Below are 17,252 nucleotides of genomic sequence, written 5' to 3'. Positions count from 1 at the left end.
GTTGTGTATATTCGGAACAGCATAATTAAGTCCAGTTTCGATAGACTGAGTTCTGTAGGGGTTTGTCATTCTGTTCTTTACGTTTCATTGTGTAATTTTGTGGATAAATCTTTGTCTGTTTTAAAATCTAGTAGTCAACCTCGCTATCTTAATCCGGGTAATTTTCACCGTACACTTACTGAAACAATTTGCAATGTTATGGTCTGGGGCTGCCTGCTTCAGAATGTTTTGAGTGGTCTGGTCTAGTCCATTACAGGTGGGTCTGGGTGGGGTGCTCTTCAGAGTGTCAGTGTGGATTTGATGGGCCGAATGACCTGCTTCCACACTCTGGGGACTCTATAAATAGGGCCTGAACTCTCAATGTTTATGAGTCAGTGACAAGTGAGCTATCCACAGATAACAGTGTGGCCTGGAGGATTTCGAGGAAGGGAGAGGCTGTGACCATGAAGGGATTGCACAACAAGGGTGCGAATTGTGCTGGCCTGGAGCCAGTCAGCGAGAAACACAACATTCGATCAACTGCGATTCATGGAGGATGAGGGGAATGGTGAGCAGGAGTGGGAGATCTGGATTATATTTGATGAAGCTGCTGCCCCTCTTTCTTCCAGCCTCTTACGTCATGCAGAAGGCAAGCATCAGCAGATGCTGCCAGACCTACTGAGTTTCTCCGGCAATTTCTGTATTTAACAATTAAAAAGAAAACCAATTGGCTGCTTATTACTATTGGGTAGGATCTTGCTGAGCACAAGGCAGCTGCCATGCACCTTCTGTTTCACAAGTGACTGGCCCTGACTGAAACATTTCATTTGCCTTAAAGCCCCAGCCCAAAGCTGTGAAAGGCGCTATGAAAATGCAAGACATTTTAAAAACTCCTGTGGTGAAGTGTGTGTTTAATGGGATAGACCCGTGGGTCAGACCTCCATCCCTCCTTGTGGGATCATTGACCAAGACGTGAATCTTTGAGATTTGATGTTATGGTTGTCACAATCAGCTGATCAAATTCTCTGTCCTTTCCTGTCTCTCGGGAAGATTACCCTCAACACAACCTGTTGCTCACAACCACGGGCTGGTCATAAGGGAAAAGGATTTTCAAAGCAGAATTCCAGGAATGGTCAGTTGTTTGGATAAAGGGATGTTGGTCAGTGTCCATTTGCTATAGGCTGTTGCCAGCAGACTGCACCTTCCACTGAGCCACCATGCCATCCCAGTCTAATATACAGTCTGATCATTGGTGAAATGTGGGATATTGTAGTTAATTAATTCATTGACACATTCTGAAATGATTCACAGAGGAAGTGTGGCTCTTGTAGTAATGTCTCTGTGAGGCAGCAGTACTAACCACTGAGTCATTGTGGCACCCCAGATTTGATGGGCCAAAGGGCTTTTATCTGTGTTGTACTCCCGGTGTTAAAAAAGAGCTAAGGGGCAACGTTTTCACACAGAGGGTGGTGCGTGTATGGAATGAGCTGCCAGAGGAAGTGGTGGAGGCTGGTACAAAGCATTTAAAAGGCATCTGGATGGGTATATGAATAGGAAGGGTTTGGAAGGATATGGGTCAAGTGCTGGCAAATGGGGCAGATATATGGTCAGCGTGGTGAGTTGGACTGAAGGGTCTGTTTCCACACTGTATATCTCTCTGACTCTAATTCCACCTGCGCTCTGGTGTAAACAGCTAACCGATAAACGCCGCCTTTGAATTTCAGAATAATTTGTACACAGCATTGTTATTCCCATCTTGTTTATACATTATACAGTTTGAATGTCCCTTTTGAATTGGAGTCAGGAAATTCCTGTTCCCAAAATTCCTTGGCGTCCTTGTTCACTGAAATCTTTGTATAATCTGTTTCTCAGTATAATTGTTGTTCCCTGTATCATGGGACCTCTCATTAGCTGCATGTATTTTTCCTGTTGTGTATTTATTCTGCACACTAAACATTTAATTTGATGTCTTTCATTTGCCCTCAACCATAGTTCCTATTAATTTCTCTGATTTTCTTTCAAGTCCTTGAGATTTATTTGAAGATTTTATACACATTATTCACATTGCAAATAGTAATCAGAGTAAGCAAACTCAAACTGTGTTCAGAGCACCCTAGACATTCCATGACCAGATTACAGATTCAGTAAAATCCGGATTGGTTAGGAATTAAAATCCTGGAATTCCCTCCCTAGGGGCATTGTGGGTCAACCCACAGCACATGGACTGCAACGGATCAGGAAGGCAGCTCACCCCCACCTTCTCAGGGGGCAACTAGGGACAGGAAATAAATGCCAGCCAGTGACGCCCACGACCCAGAGTTGAATATATAAAATCAAAATCCCAGAGCTGTTACATTTTGTCATGTAATAACACAGTGGTAATGTCACTAGAATAGTAATCCGGAAATACAAACAGGGAATGCTGGAGCCTGGCAGCATCCTGGGAGAGAGGGACAGAGTTGACAGTTTGAGTCCAGTAGCTCTTCATCAGAATTGAATGGAGGTGGAAAATGCTGTGAATGAATAAACGAATGGTTTTATTGTCATGTGTATTTTAGTGAGAAAAACATTAAAATACATTCAGTCCTGCTATAACACACGTTTCTTCACTGCAGGTTGGCTGTAAAGTGATTGAAGAGTTTAGACCGTTATTGGTAGAACTTTCCTGACCCGTTTTGGCTGTAACACGATTCCACACCCAATGGTTTAAATGTTACTCCTTTTGCTCAATTTCCTTATAACATAAGATTGCACAAGAATTATCGTGTTAGGTCAGAACCAACTGGACAGCGAAGAGCTTTTCCACTGTCGCTCTTTTGAATACGAGGAAAAAGATTGAAAGATGGAGCTTAAACAGAGTCCCTCAGTCGTGAGCCGGCTCATGGCCAACACGGCCAGCACCACGGTCTCCATTCAACTCCTCACCGCCATCACCAATCATCACCACCACCTCCACCCAACTCCTCACCACCACCTCCACCCAACTCCTCACCATTTGAAGATTTTATACACATTATTCACATTGCAAATAGTAATCAGAGTAAGCAAACTCAAACTGTGTTCAGAGCACCCTAGACATTCCATGACCAGATTACAGATTCAGTAAAATCCGGATTGGTTAGGAATTAAAATCCTGGAATTCCCTCCCTAGGGGCATTGTGGGTCAACCCACAGCACATGGACTGCAACGGATCAGGAAGGCAGCTCACCCCCACCTTCTCAGGGGGCAACTAGGGACAGGAAATAAATGCCAGCCAGTGACGCCCACGACCCAGAGTTGAATATATAAAATCAAAATCCCAGAGCTGTTACATTTTGTCATGTAATAACACAGTGGTAATGTCACTAGAATAGTAATCCGGAAATACAAACAGGGAATGCTGGAGCCTGGCAGCATCCTGGGAGAGAGGGACAGAGTTGACAGTTTGAGTCCAGTAGCTCTTCATCAGAATTGAATGGAGGTGGAAAATGCTGTGAATGAATAAACGAATGGTTTTATTGTCATGTGTATTTTAGTGAGAAAAACATTAAAATACATTCAGTCCTGCTATAACACACGTTTCTTCACTGCAGGTTGGCTGTAAAGTGATTGAAGAGTTTAGACCGTTATTGGTAGAACTTTCCTGACCCGTTTTGGCTGTAACACGATTCCACACCCAATGGTTTAAATGTTACTCCTTTTGCTCAATTTCCTTCTAACATAAGATTGCACAAGAATTATCGTGTTAGGTCAGAACCAACTGGACAGCGAAGAGCTTTTCCACTGTCGCTCTTTTGAATACGAGGAAAAAGATTGAAAGATGGAGCTTAAACAGAGTCCCTCAGTCGTGAGCCGGCTCATGGCCAACACGGCCAGCACCACGGTCTCCATTCAACTCCTCACCGCCATCACCAATCATCACCACCACCTCCACCCAACTCCTCACCACCACCTCCACCCAACCATCACCACCACCTCCACCCAACTCCTCACCACCACCTTCACTCAACCATCACCTCCACCTCCACCCAACCACCCACCGCCATCTCCCTCCATCCCCTCACGACGATCTCTCTCCATCCGTCCCCTCACCATCTCCATCCATCCCGTCAACACCATCACCACCATCTCCTCACCATCCCTCCCTCCAGCCAATGTCGAAGTTGCTAATGTGCCGGCACCATCTCTTGCCGCGGGGCCGATCCACCGTCACCTCCGCGATGTAGCAGCCGCCAATCTAATGCCAGGTTCCTGTGCTTGCCCAGAAAAATAAGCAGTGCCACCATGGGGTCTGCGCTGGGCACATTGGGCTCTGTGTGGCGCTCACTAGAGTCAGCTCCAGGGTTCCTCAGGGCTGCCGATGCCGTCAGAGGTCGGGACAGTGGGGTAAGTAAATAGGAAAGGAAATGAAGGAGAAGCAGTGGGAGCCGATGAGTCCTGACTGAGGAGGCCGACTCTGTTGCTGTCTGGAGACAGAGGGAGAGGAGGGGTGACTGGAACCGATGGTGAGGGACCCATAACAAAAGGCAGTGTTAGTAAGACCATCAGAGGACCATAGTAGCAGAAATAAGGCCATTCAGCCCATCAAGTCTGCTCTGCCATTCAATCACGGCTGACAAGTTCCTCAATTCCATTCTCCCGCTTTCTCTCGTAATCCTTGATCCCTTTGATATTCAAGAGCATATCTATCTCAGTCTTAAATATACTCAGTGACCCGGCCCCCACAGCCTTCTGTGGCAGTGAATTCCAAGGATTCCCCACCCTCTGGCTGAAGAAGTTTCTCCTTATTTCCATTCTAAAAGGTCTTCCCTTTACTCTAAGGCTGTGCTCTCAGGTCCCAGTCTCTCCTACCAATGGAAACATCTTCCCAACATCTACTCTGTCCAGGCCATTCAGTATTCTGTATGTTTCAATTAGATCCCCCTTCATCCTTCTCAATTCCACTGAGTATAGACCCAGAGTGCTCAAAAGTTCCTCATAATAGGGGTAAAGGGGCAATTGAAATGTAAAATAGGTGTTAATGTTGGCTGTGAGAAGGAGAAAATGGACATGCTCTCCTGAGAGCAAAGGCAATCAATAATGACAAGGAGAGGGTGGGAGATGTAAGGTAGAGAGGGCGCTCTCTGAAGATGTGGAACCCAATGTTAATCTTTGATGTTTTTATTCACTTGTGGGATGTGGGTGTCACTGGCTGGGCCCAGCATTTATTACCCGTCCCTAGTTGCCCCTTGAGAAGGTGGGGGTGAGCTGCCTTCTTGAACCGCTGCTGTCCATGTGCTGCAGGTTGACCCACAATGCCCTTAGGGAGGGAATTCCGGAATTCTAATCCAGCGACACTGAAGGAACAGCGATATATTTCCAAGTCAGGATGGGGAGTGGAGGGGAGATTGCAGAGGGATGGTGTTCCCGTGGGTTTGGAAGGTGCTGTCTGAGGATCTTTGGTGAGTTTCTGCAGTGCATCATGTAGAAGAGTCAGTAAAATCCCTTTAGGAAAGGAAATCTGCCGTCCTTAGTCAGTGTAACTCCAGACCAACCCCAATGTGGTTGACTCTTAACTGCCTCCTGAAAGGTAGAGTGACCCACTCAGAGGGCAATTAGGGATGGGCACCAAATACTGGTCTTGCCAGATGAAACCCAAGTCTGGAGTAAAAGTAAAGATCATCTGCATTGCCCCAGTGGGTGGCTCACTCTCGCTTCCCCTGAGCGAGACGGCTACAATTTCCAGACCCACATCAGCAGCAATCCAGGCCAACACTCGAATTCACTACCAAGGGAGATGCTGCACTGTCAGAGGCACTGCTTAGGATTCAGATATTAAACCGACAGCCTTCCTATCGTCTCAGGTGGAGAATAAAAAGCACCCAAGGTGTGGTTACGCATAGAATCCCGACAGTGTGGAAACAGGCCCTTCGGCCCAACAAGTCCACACTGACCCTCTGAAGAGTAATCTACCCAGACCCATTCCCCACCCTATTACTCAACATTTACCCCTCTCTCAGGCACCTAACCTACACATCCCTAAACGTTATGGTTAATTTAGCACAGCCAATCCACCCTAACCGATCTACGCTTCCATAGTCTTCAGTGACCCAGTACCAGGTCTATTTAAAATCACCAGCTTTCAGAGCACTGCCCCTTCATTGGGTCAAGTCACACCATCTGATGAAGGGGCATCGCTCTGAAAGCTGGTGATTTTAAATAAACCTGTTGGACTATAACCTGGTGTCATGTGACTTCTGACTTTGTCCATCCCAGTCCAACACTGGCACTACCACGTCAGTGACCTGTGAAGCACTTTGGGATTGAGGTAGTGAAAGGTGCTATATAAATGCATTTCTTTCTTTGCAAATGCCCCAGCCTGGGGTGTGAAGAAGCAAGTCACCCCCCCCTTCCCCACCCCACCCCAGATTGGAATCATGTGAGATATCTCGGGAATAAAGACAGAATGTTCTGGAAAGACTCAGCAGGTCAGACAGCTACTGAGGAGAGAGAGACATACATCTGAAGGTGGGTGGCTACCTATTTCGTTTGATTATCCCCCACTCAGCATTGGGGCCTTCAGCAGACATCCAGTTCCCTGTGTTTGAAACAAATGAGACCAATTTCAGTAAAATTACCCAGAAACCTCCTGGGATATTCTCCTTGACCACGTACAATCCATTACTGTCTCGGACAATTTAGCACAATCACTCAACCCTCAATGTCAATGTCTCCCTGGTAATAATTTATTGGTTCCGACAGAGACGGGTGCTCCTGGTTTGTGGCCACAGGACACTCAGTCATAGAGTGATAGAGATGTACAGCACGGAAACAGACCCTTCGGTCCAACCCGTCCATGCCGACCAGATATCCCAACTCAATCTAGTCCCACCGGCCAGCACCCGGCCCATATCCCTCCAAACCCTATTTATCCTATCCATGCCCCTCATAATTTTATAAACCTCTATAAGGTCACCCCTCAGCCTCCAACACTCCAGGGAAAACAGCCCCAGCCTGTTCAGCCTCTCCCTACAGCTCATACCCTCCAACCCTGGCAACACCCTTCAAGGATGGTTACGGCTTTGTGTAAAGGTTTCCCGAGTTCTGATTTCACAGAATCTGAAATGAGAATAAAACAAGGAATTGTATGATCTCTGAAGAAACAATAAAAGTATTGCAACCATTTGGAACTGATTTACATCTTAGGTTGTATCCAAGCTGCTTCACTCTGCGGAATGTTAAACGTTCCCATATGATACCTGACTCTCGTTGTTAAAAGAGTTTGCAGTGTGTGATATTTTGGGTTAGTTCAGTTGGCTGGATGGCTGCTCTCCGATGCAGAGTAACACCGACAGCACAGACTCAGTTCCCACACCAGCACCCACCATCAGGAACATCCTCCCTGCATCTACCCGGTCTAGTCCTGTTAGAATTTTATATGTCTCTGTGAGATCCCCCCCTCACTCATCCGAACTTCAGTGAAAACAATCCTAACCCCGTCAGTCTCTCCTCATCCTTCAGTCCCGCCGTCCCCGGAATTAGCCTGGGAAACCCTCACTGCGCTCCCTCGGGACCAAGGATATCCTTCCTCAGAAAAGGAGACCAGAACCACACACAATATTCTAGGTGTAGCCTCACCAAGGCCCTGTGTAACTGCAACAACACATCCCTGAGCCTATACTCGAAATCTCTCACAATGAAGGCCAACATCACATTTGCCTTCTTTACCTCCTGCTGCCCCTGCATACTTCACCTTCAGTGACTGGTGCACAAGGACACCCAGCTCCCACGACACACTCCCCTCTCCCAATTTACACCCATTCAGGTAGGAATCTGCCTTCTTGTTTTTGCTTCCAAAGTGAATGACCTCACATTTATCGCTTGTGAGGCCGTGGGTTTTTTTTTAAAGCTGGAACAATAGAAGCAGCCTGAATGGGTGTGGTCAAGCCCCCACAGAGCCAGGATTGTTAGTTTTAGTTTTCAGTAGCAGTGGCTGTTGGAGTCTTGAAGAAGTGGAAGCGATTTTTTCCCCTCTCTCGAATCCAGCCAAAAGCTGGGAGAGCTCTTCCTGCTACAGGAGTTGTTTTGAGATAATTTGCCTTTTGTGAAGGAGATGGTTATGGGGTGTTACTGTATTGGAGCAGTTAATTAGTAATAATTACTGCATCTATTATTCTTTCCAGAAGAGGTAAGTATTCCAATTCCGGCTTTTTTTCATTGTATTTTAACTATAGTGGATGAATAAAATGTGTTTTTGCTGTTAATCCATTAGTTTAACCAATCGATTTGCATCTGGAACACCGTACCTTACATTTACCTTACAAATAAGAAAACATTAAGGTCCATGCTGCCTTCTGTGTAATGTGAGGGGCTTGGTCTGGTCCACAATAGCACGTCTGTCAACTCACAATTCCAACAATGTTTCGACAGAATAAACTACAACTGTCAGATGTTCTTTAGCCTGTGTGTTCGATATATTTGTCTGTACATTTTGTTGTATTTTATAGAGTGTATTTGTTGGGATAAAAGTGAAGTAAGAATAACTGGGTCACTTTCTGAATGACAGCCAGCAACCAGCGAGTCACTGAGGAATCGACATTCAGATACCAGCTATTCACATGATATTTTAACGATTTAAACGACGGAACTCAATGTACTATCTTCACATTTGCAGACTGCGCAGAGCTGGGTGGGAGGGTGAGCTATGTGCAGGATGCAGAGATGTTGCGGTGTGGTTTGGACCGGCTGAGAGAGTGGGGAAACGTGTGGCAGACGCCGTATAATGTAAATAAATGTGAGGTTATCCACGATGGTAGCAAAAATAGGAGGACGAATTATTATCTGCATATCAGTGGATAGGGAGAGGTGTAACAAGACCTGGGTATCCTGTAGACCAGTCGCTGAGGGGTAAGCATGCAGGTACAGCGGGTGATGAAGAAGGTAAATGGGATGTTGGCGTTCAGAGTGAGAGAGTTTGAGACCAGGAGCAGGGATGTCTTGCTGCAATTGTACAGGGAGCTGGTGAGACCACACAGTCCTGTGTGCAGTTTTGGTCTCCTTATCTGAGGAAGGATGTTCTGGCGATGGAGGGGGTACAACAAAGGGTTACCAGACCGATTCCTGGGAATGGCAGGACTAACGTATGAGGAGAGACTGGATCAGTTAGGACTGTATTCACTGGAGTTCATAAGAATAAGGGTTAACTCCATTGAAGCCTATAAAATTCTAACAGCACTAGACAAGTTAAATGGAAGAAGGAGGTTCTTAGTGACTGGAAGGTTCAGAACCACGGGGTCACAGTCTAATGATACAGGGGCGGCCATTTCTGACAGATACAAGGAGAAATGTTTTCACCCAGAGAGTGGGGAGCCTGGGGCATTCCCTGCCCCAGAAAGTGGCAAGGCTAAAACATTGAATGCTTTCAGGAAGGAATTACATGTTTTCTTAGGGTTAAAGGGATCAAAGGATATGGGGAGAAAGTGGGAACAGAGGCCTGAGATGGGTGATGACTTTTGATCATTTTGAATATGGATCAGGCTTGAAGGGCCAAATGGACTACTCTGTTTTCGTTCCTTATGTTTCTTCACTGTCATTGGGTCAAAATCCTGGAACTAATAGCTCTCTCCCCTCCATTACAGACATTTACTCCACACGCTGCATCCGAAAGGCTAAGAGCACTGTGGAAGACCCCAGACACCCCTCACTCAAACTCTTCTCCCTCCTGCCATCTGGCAGAAGATATCTAAGCACTCAGTCTGTCTCGGCCAGACTGTGCAACAGTTTCTTCCACAAAGCCATCAGGCTCCTTAACACAGTATGATCAGACTCTTTCCCATCTGAAATTCTCTGCATGACTTTGAATTGCTGCTAGAAAAATGCCCATTATTTATCATTCTTCTGTTACACTGTCACTTGCGAGTTTTGCACTTTATGCCGTGTATGATTCTGTAGTTTGTGCTGTCCATGTAGCACCCTCAGTCCTGGAGGAACGCTGTCTCGTTTTAACTGGATCAGTTGTATATGGTAGAAATGACAAATAAAAGTTACTCTGCTACCACGGGTACACCTAAACCCGAGGACGACACTGATTCAAGAAAGCAGCTCACTATCACCTTCTGCAGGGCAACTAGGGATAGGCAATTAATGCCGGCCCAGCCAGGAATGGCCATGTGCTGAGAACACATTTTTTTACAAAGATGGCTGGTTGACCTGGGCAAGGAATTAGATGAAGGAGCTGCCCACGACTAAAATATTACCACAGAATTCCATCGGCAGTTAGAATAGGATCATTATTCCCAGAACAAAATCCTGCAGGTTCTGGGAATCTGAAATAAAAGCAAAACAACTCTGGAAAAGGACCTGTGCAGGGCAATGGAGTGAAATGTTTCTGGTGACAACAGTTCTGTTGATGGGTTAGAGTTAGAACAGATGCTTTGTCATGATAGAGGGGGTTTCTGATTAACTGCAGAACACATGAGGAGACACAAAGGAACAGAGAGGTTACTTTCACAAATATCGATTTTTCCCCCTGCCCCTCACCCGAGTGGAATGAGATGGGACTGACCTGCATCCTTTCAAAGTCTGGGAAATCTCCTGCTGAGATGTGGTGCTCCAACTGGATGTTCCTGAAGATCTCTGGCAGATTGGAGATCAGCTGCTTCTTCTTATTCTCCTTCCTGAGGACACCGCGCATTTCCTTCTTCAGGTAGCTCATGATATAGGCATGGACCTGGAGCAGGAGACAGGAACATCACTTATAACATCCAGGAGAAAGTGAGCATTGCACATGCTGGAGATCAGAGTCCAAAAGTGTGGCACTGGAAAAGCACAGTGGGTGAGGCAGCATCTGAGGAGCAGGAGAGTCAACGTTTAGGGTAGAAACTTGATGAAGGGCTTATGCCCAAAATGTTGACTCTCCTGCTCCTTAGATTCTGCCTGACCTGCTGTGTTTTCCAGTGCCACACTTCTTTGGCCTTCAAAATATCTGCTGAGCAGTGGTTCCTACTACCCAAGAGGCCAGGGTGACAGAGACAGTGGCTAAATGATCCAATCAGATCCACCCACTTGAAATTCAGCATTGAGACCTCCAGAAGCCAATCAGATAGCAGCACCTCCAAAGTTACATTGAGCCAACCAGGCAGTATGATCCCCAGTGTTAAACTGAGCCAGAGAGCAGGATCCTCAGTGTTAAATTGAGCCAATCAGACAACATGATCCCCAGTGTTAAATTGAGCCAATCAGACAACAGGATCACCAGTGTTAAATTGTGGCTGGCTTGCTGGGTCTGTATTGTCTGCACTTTTGTATGTAACAGTACTGTCTAATGTACAACTCTCACTGCTGTTGTCTCCTTATATCTTTGTGAAACTGGGATTTGAGGTTTGTCCTCATGTCCGTGTAAACTGTTTGAATGGTAGGGTTTGGGGCCTGGCTTTGCTGCTCCTCTCCCTTGTAAAATTGCTGTCTCTTGTATGTAACTGCAAATGTAACTGTTTGTTGTAAACTGTTTTTGAAATTTGTTTAATAAAATAAAAAAAAATAAAAAAAATAAATTGTGGCTGATCTCTATCTCAGCTCCAATTCACCAGATGTTGTTCCATACTCTTTGATCTTATTCAGCATTCCCAGTTTCCACCAGCACATCCTGGATGCCTCCCGATCCCCGGATCCTAAATTGTCAAATTCCTTTCCTACTGCTCTCCACCTGTCTATCCTCCTTTAAGGCATTCCTTAAAATTTAAATCATTGTCCAAAATAACCAGAGAAAATAGGGGCAAGGATAGGCCATTGAATCTGCAGTGCCTTTCAACATGATCCTCTATCTCAATACCACACTCGCACTCTCTCCCCATATCCCCTGTCTCTCTCACCTCTAGAAATCTGCCTTTTAAATATATTCAGTTACTTGGCTTTCCTGTCTCCTATCACCTTGAAAAGTGTGGGGCTAGAAAAGCTACAGCAGATCAGGCAGCATCCGAGGAGCAGCCCGACCTGCTGTTCTTTTCTAGCGCCACTTTTCGACTCTGATCTCCAGCACCTGTAGTCCTCATTTTCCCCTGTCACCTGGCCACACAGGTTCACAGCTTTCAGAGTGAAGACATTTCTCCTCATCTCAGTCCTAAATGGTCAACCATGTATCCTTTTTGGTTACTTGTCCTGTTTTCTCTTCACATGATCATGGTCATTGAGTCATTCAGCACAGAAAAAGACCCTTCAGTCCAACCAGTCCATGCCATCCATAATCCCAAACTAAATTAGAGCCACCTGCCTGCACTTGGCCAACATCTCTGGGACACCCGCACCAATCAACCACACCGCCCTGTGGCCCAAACATTTCAACTCCCCCTCCCACTCTGCCGAGGACATGGAGGTCCTGGGCCTCCTTCACCGCCGCTCCCTCACTCCCCTCCCCCACTCACCTATTGTACTCTATGCTACTTTCTCCCCACCCCCACCCTCCTCTAGCTTATCTCTCCACTCTGCAGGCTCTCTGCCTTTATTCCTGATGAAGGGCTTTTGCCTGAAACGTTGATTTTCCTGCTCCTCGGATGCTGATTGAACTGCTGTGCTTTTCCAGCACCACTCTAATCCATAATCTGGTTTCCAGCATCTGCAGTCATTGTTTTTACCATATCCCTCCAAACCTTTCCTATTCATGGACTTATCTAAATGTCTTTTAAATGTTGTAACTGTGCCCATATCCACCACTTCCTCTGGCAGCTCATTCTACAAAACAAACCAAAATTGCCCTGCATGTCCTTTTTAAATTTTTCTGCTCTCACCTTTAAAATATGACCTCTAAGTTTTGAAATCCCAAACCCTTGGGGAAAAGATACCTGCCATTCACTTCATCTACACCCCTCATGATTTTGTTTTTGCCTTATAACAATTCTGAGAAATGTCTTGGGAGGATTTTCCCCGCTGTGGCAAATGGTAAAATTTGTATTCAATACAAATCCAGAATTAAAATAGCAAACACACCCCACTTCCAATTGTCATAAAGAAACTATCCTGTAGGGAAGGGAATCTCCCATCCTCAGCCAGTCTGACCTACATGTGACTCCAGACCCACAGTGATGTGGGTGACACTTAGTTACCCTCTGAAATAGCCAAGGAAGACTGCGTTCAAGAGGTAGTCAGGGATGAGCATCGAATACTGACTCAACCAATGTCGCTAAAGTCCCAAGAACTTGTAAAAAATATAAACGGGCTGGGAGGAAACTCATGTGGCCCAGAAACAGCAGCATGCGGCAGATGGGACAAATGGTCTCTTTCCGTGATGGAAATGCTATGGGATTGTAATAAAACCAATGTTTAGTGGTAGCACAGTGTAAGCTGGATAGTCACATCACCAGGTTGCAGGAGGAGTTTGACTGGGCTAACAAGACAGCTGAGAAATCCAAATAAAATCAATCAGAGCAGACAGGCATAGACCACTGCTTACAGGATGTTGGCCATGAGGCACTGACGTTAGCAGCTTCCTCAAAGGCTGGGAGAGATTATAAATCAGGCCCCCAGCACAACTGCACAGCTTTCAGTGCTGCTTTCATCAAGTTGCCCAGTTGTGTAACGGGGAAACACCCGCCACTGCCCATTTCTTTTTAAAACAATTCACAATAACTGTTAAATAGTTTAACTCTCACAGAACCTTTCTGACATCCAGCCAAACAATCCACAACATGCAACACCATTCCACTCACTGCACAGCCCTGACAGGCTGCAGGACCTCAAACAGCCTCCAGGGCTCTGCTCAAACTCAGTGCAATACTACCTCAGCCCTGACCCTCCGACAGTGACCACTCCCTCAGCACTGACCCTCTAACAGTGCGGCGCTCCCTCAGCACTGACCCTCCGACAGTGCGGCACTCGCTCAGCACTGACCATCCGACAGTGCGGCACTCCCTCAGCGCTGACTGTCCAACAGTGCGGCACTCCCTCAGCACTGACCCTCCGACAGTGCGGCACTCCGTCAGCACTGACCCTCTGACAGTGCGACACTCCCTCAGCACTGACCCTCTGACAGCGCGCACTCCCTCAGCACTGACCCTCTGACAGTGCGACACTCCCTCAGCACTGACCCTCCGACAGTGCGGCATTCCCTCAGCACTGACAACCGACAGTGTGGCGCTCCCTCAGCACTGACCCTCCGACAGTGTGGCGGTCCCTCAGCAGTGACCCTCCGACAGTGTGGCGGTCCCTCAGCAGTGACCCTCCGACAGTGCGGCACTCCCTCAGCAGTGACCCTCCGACAGTGCGGCGGTCCCTCAGCACTGACCGTCCGACAGTGCCCACTCCCTCAGCACTGACCCTCCGACAGTGCGGCACTCTCTCAGCACTGACCCTCCAAATGTGCAGCACTGTCTCGGCAGTGACCCTCCGACAGTGCCCACTCCCTCAGCACTGACCCTCCAACAGCGCGGCACTCCCTCAGCACTGACCCTCTGACAGTGCGACACTCCCTCAGCATTGACCCTCTGACAGTGCGACACTCCCTCAGCACTGACCATCCGACAGTGCGGCACTCCCTCAGCACTGACCCTCCAACAGAGCAACACTCCCTCAGCACTGACCCTCCAACAGTGTGGCACTCCCGCAGCACTGACCCTCCGACTGTGTGGCACTCCCTCGGCACTGACCCTCCAACAGAGCAACACTCCCTCAGCACTGACCCTCCGACAGTGCGGCACTCCTTCAGTACTAACCATCCGACAGTGCACCACTCCCTTAGCACTGACCCTCTGACAGTGCGGCACTCCCTCAGCACGGCATTTGGAGTGCCAGCCTGGATATTGTACTCCTGCAGTGGGTCCTGAGCCCATGACTTTCTGAGCGAGAGGCGAGCAAGATACCCCCCAGAGTCAATCTGCCAAATTGCCCACTCAGAGCCCAACGTGCAGCTCTGTGAAGACCACATTACTGTTAGCAAAGCCTTCGCCTGTTTGTCATGAGTTATTTTAATTAACAGACTCTGTTGGAGAGAAGTCCAAACATGCCTTAGATTATATTTTTGGCACATTAACAAAAATGTTGGAGTTCTGAGGAGCTGCTCCTTACAGCTGGGTCCAAGCAACAGCATTGGACAAGAAAGAAAAGGGAACGGTTCTCTTTGAATCATAGAATCCCTACAGTGTGGAAGTAGGCCATTCAGCCCATCCACATTAACCTTCCCACCGAGACACTCATTACCCTGTAACCTTACATATCCTGTGGCTAACTCACCTAACCTACACATCCATGGACATTATGGGCAATTTAGCACAGCCAATCCACCCTAATCTGCGAATCTTTATCATGGATTAATTGTTCTTGTGTTTGACAAGAAAACAAAAGTTTTGCCCAGCACATTATTTTCCCCTTCAAAAGATCGACATCAAAGCGAGTGAGGAAATCAATTTATTTGTTCTACAAATAAACTTCGGGATTCCGTTTCATGTCAGCTCAGGAGGGTCAGAGATCAGTTCCTGCTCCTTCTGAACAAAGACATCAGTAACTGTCAGTAACCAGGATATTCCGAGGGCACTCTGTGGACTGATGGCCTACTCCTTGCTAGTTCTGAACCAGCCCTGCAGCTTGTAAATCCCTCCTCGGGTCCCAGTCTCCTCTGTCACTAACCAGCTCAGTTTCCGGGCTGCTGCTAATCCCTTTCTCTGTGGCCCACAGCATTATCCCAAACATTCGGAATTGGTTTCCATGAGGGAAATGATGGCCCTTTTTGTACCATCTGTCTGGGTCAGGAAGCACGGAGGCATCAAAGGTCTGTGACGCGCCTTCCAAAGCAGCAACAGAGCCAGATAGAGATAATTTGGCAAAGCTTCCGTTCCTGCAGAATGTTCCGGAGGTGCAGATCAAGAGGCTATCTCTAGATTGTGAGGCTTGTTCACACATTTCACTGGTGCTCAATAACAATAAACCTGCCTGCAGCATTTATCCAGCTGCATCAAATAAAATCATTTCACTCGGACACCCTGCAGCCTTCAGGACTCAATATGGAATTTGATGGTTTTAGAGTGAAATAACTCCACAGAGATTGGTATCCTGTCGCCATGTCACCCTTTCTGTTATTCACTCACACGATGAGGGCGTCACTGGCTGGACCAGCATTTATTAATCTTTTATTCCTGATGAAGGGCGTTTGCCTGAAACGTCGATTTTGCTGCTCCTCGGATGCTGCCTGAACTGCTGTGCTCTTCCAGCACCACTGATCCAGAATCAGCATTTATTACCCCATCCCTAATTGCCCAGAGATGATTAAGAGTCAACCCCATTGCTGTGGATCTGGAGTCACGTGTAGGCCAGACCAGGTAAGGATGGCAGTTTCCTTCCCTGAAGAATGTTAGTGACCCAGATGGGTTTTTCCAACGATCAACAATGAATTCATGGTCATCGCGAGACACTTAATTCCAGATTTTTATTGAATTCAAATTCCACGATCTGCTGTGGCAGGATTTGAACCTGCGTCCCCAGAACATTACCTGGATCTCTGGATTAACGGTCCAGTGACAATACCATCAGGCAATCGTCTCCCTGTGCGCAGTATGTGACACTGACCCAGCTAGCTCAGAGCTGGCTCCTCGACAGAGCAGAACCCCTGACTCTCCTGTTTATCTCCATCAGCCGGGGCTCCCTGACTGGACCAGATTAAAAGCCCCAATCAGGGAACCCATTCTGCAAGGTCCACCTGACCAACACCACCTGCATGTTCCCCTCCAAGACCTTCCCCATCCTGACTTGGAAGTATATATTCATTCCTTCAGTGTCGCTGGGTCAGAATCCTGGAACCCCCTCCCTAAGGGCATTGTGGGTCAACCCACAGCACACGGACTGCAGCGGTTCAAGAAGGCAGCTCACCCCCACCTTCTCAAGGGGCAATTAGGGATGGGCAATAAATACTGAGCCCAGCCAGTGACACCCTTGTCCCATGAGTGAATTAAAAAACTGTTTTAGCATAGCCAACCCATTTCAACCCACGCACGTTCCCCACCATCATCCATCCCTTTGACTTTATGACTGTTCATTCTCTCTGGGCTCCATCTCCCTGTATCTGCTCACTCCAGTTTTCAGCTTTTCCTCACTCTGACCAACTCTGAACAAGGGTCATGGAGTCGAAGAGATGTACAGCATCGACACAGACCCTTCGGTCCAACCCGTCCATGCTGACCAGATATCCCAACCCAATCTAGTCCCACCTGCCAGCACCCGGCCCATATCCCTCCAAACCCTTCCTATTCATATACCCATCCAAATGCCTCTTAAATGTTGCAATTGTACCAGTCTCCACCACATCCTCTGGCAGCTCATTCCATACACGTACCAC

The 17,252-nt window shown here is 47.3% G+C and overlaps 1 protein-coding gene across 1 annotated transcript in view; it reads right to left on the bottom strand.

The window, feature by feature from the left end:
• Positions 1 to 9,917: 9,917 nt before the first annotated feature.
• LOC122547657 (EH domain-containing protein 2-like) overlaps positions 9,918 to 17,252 on the bottom strand; it is a gene marked incomplete at its 5' end in the record, with an annotated part of 18,427 nt that continues 11,092 nt past the window's right edge. Inside the window, one exon of the mRNA XM_043686254.1 lies at positions 9,918 to 10,667. Within this exon, the coding sequence (XP_043542189.1) occupies positions 10,191 to 10,667 (477 nt within the window). The remainder of the gene's footprint in view (positions 10,668 to 17,252) is intronic.

This window comes from Chiloscyllium plagiosum, unplaced genomic scaffold (genome assembly GCF_004010195.1).
Source record: "Chiloscyllium plagiosum isolate BGI_BamShark_2017 unplaced genomic scaffold, ASM401019v2 scaf_3499, whole genome shotgun sequence".
Classification (NCBI taxonomy): domain Eukaryota; kingdom Metazoa; phylum Chordata; class Chondrichthyes; order Orectolobiformes; family Hemiscylliidae; genus Chiloscyllium; species Chiloscyllium plagiosum.
Note: the sequence above shows the minus strand (reverse complement) of the source record. Positions and strands in the feature narration are given on the sequence as shown.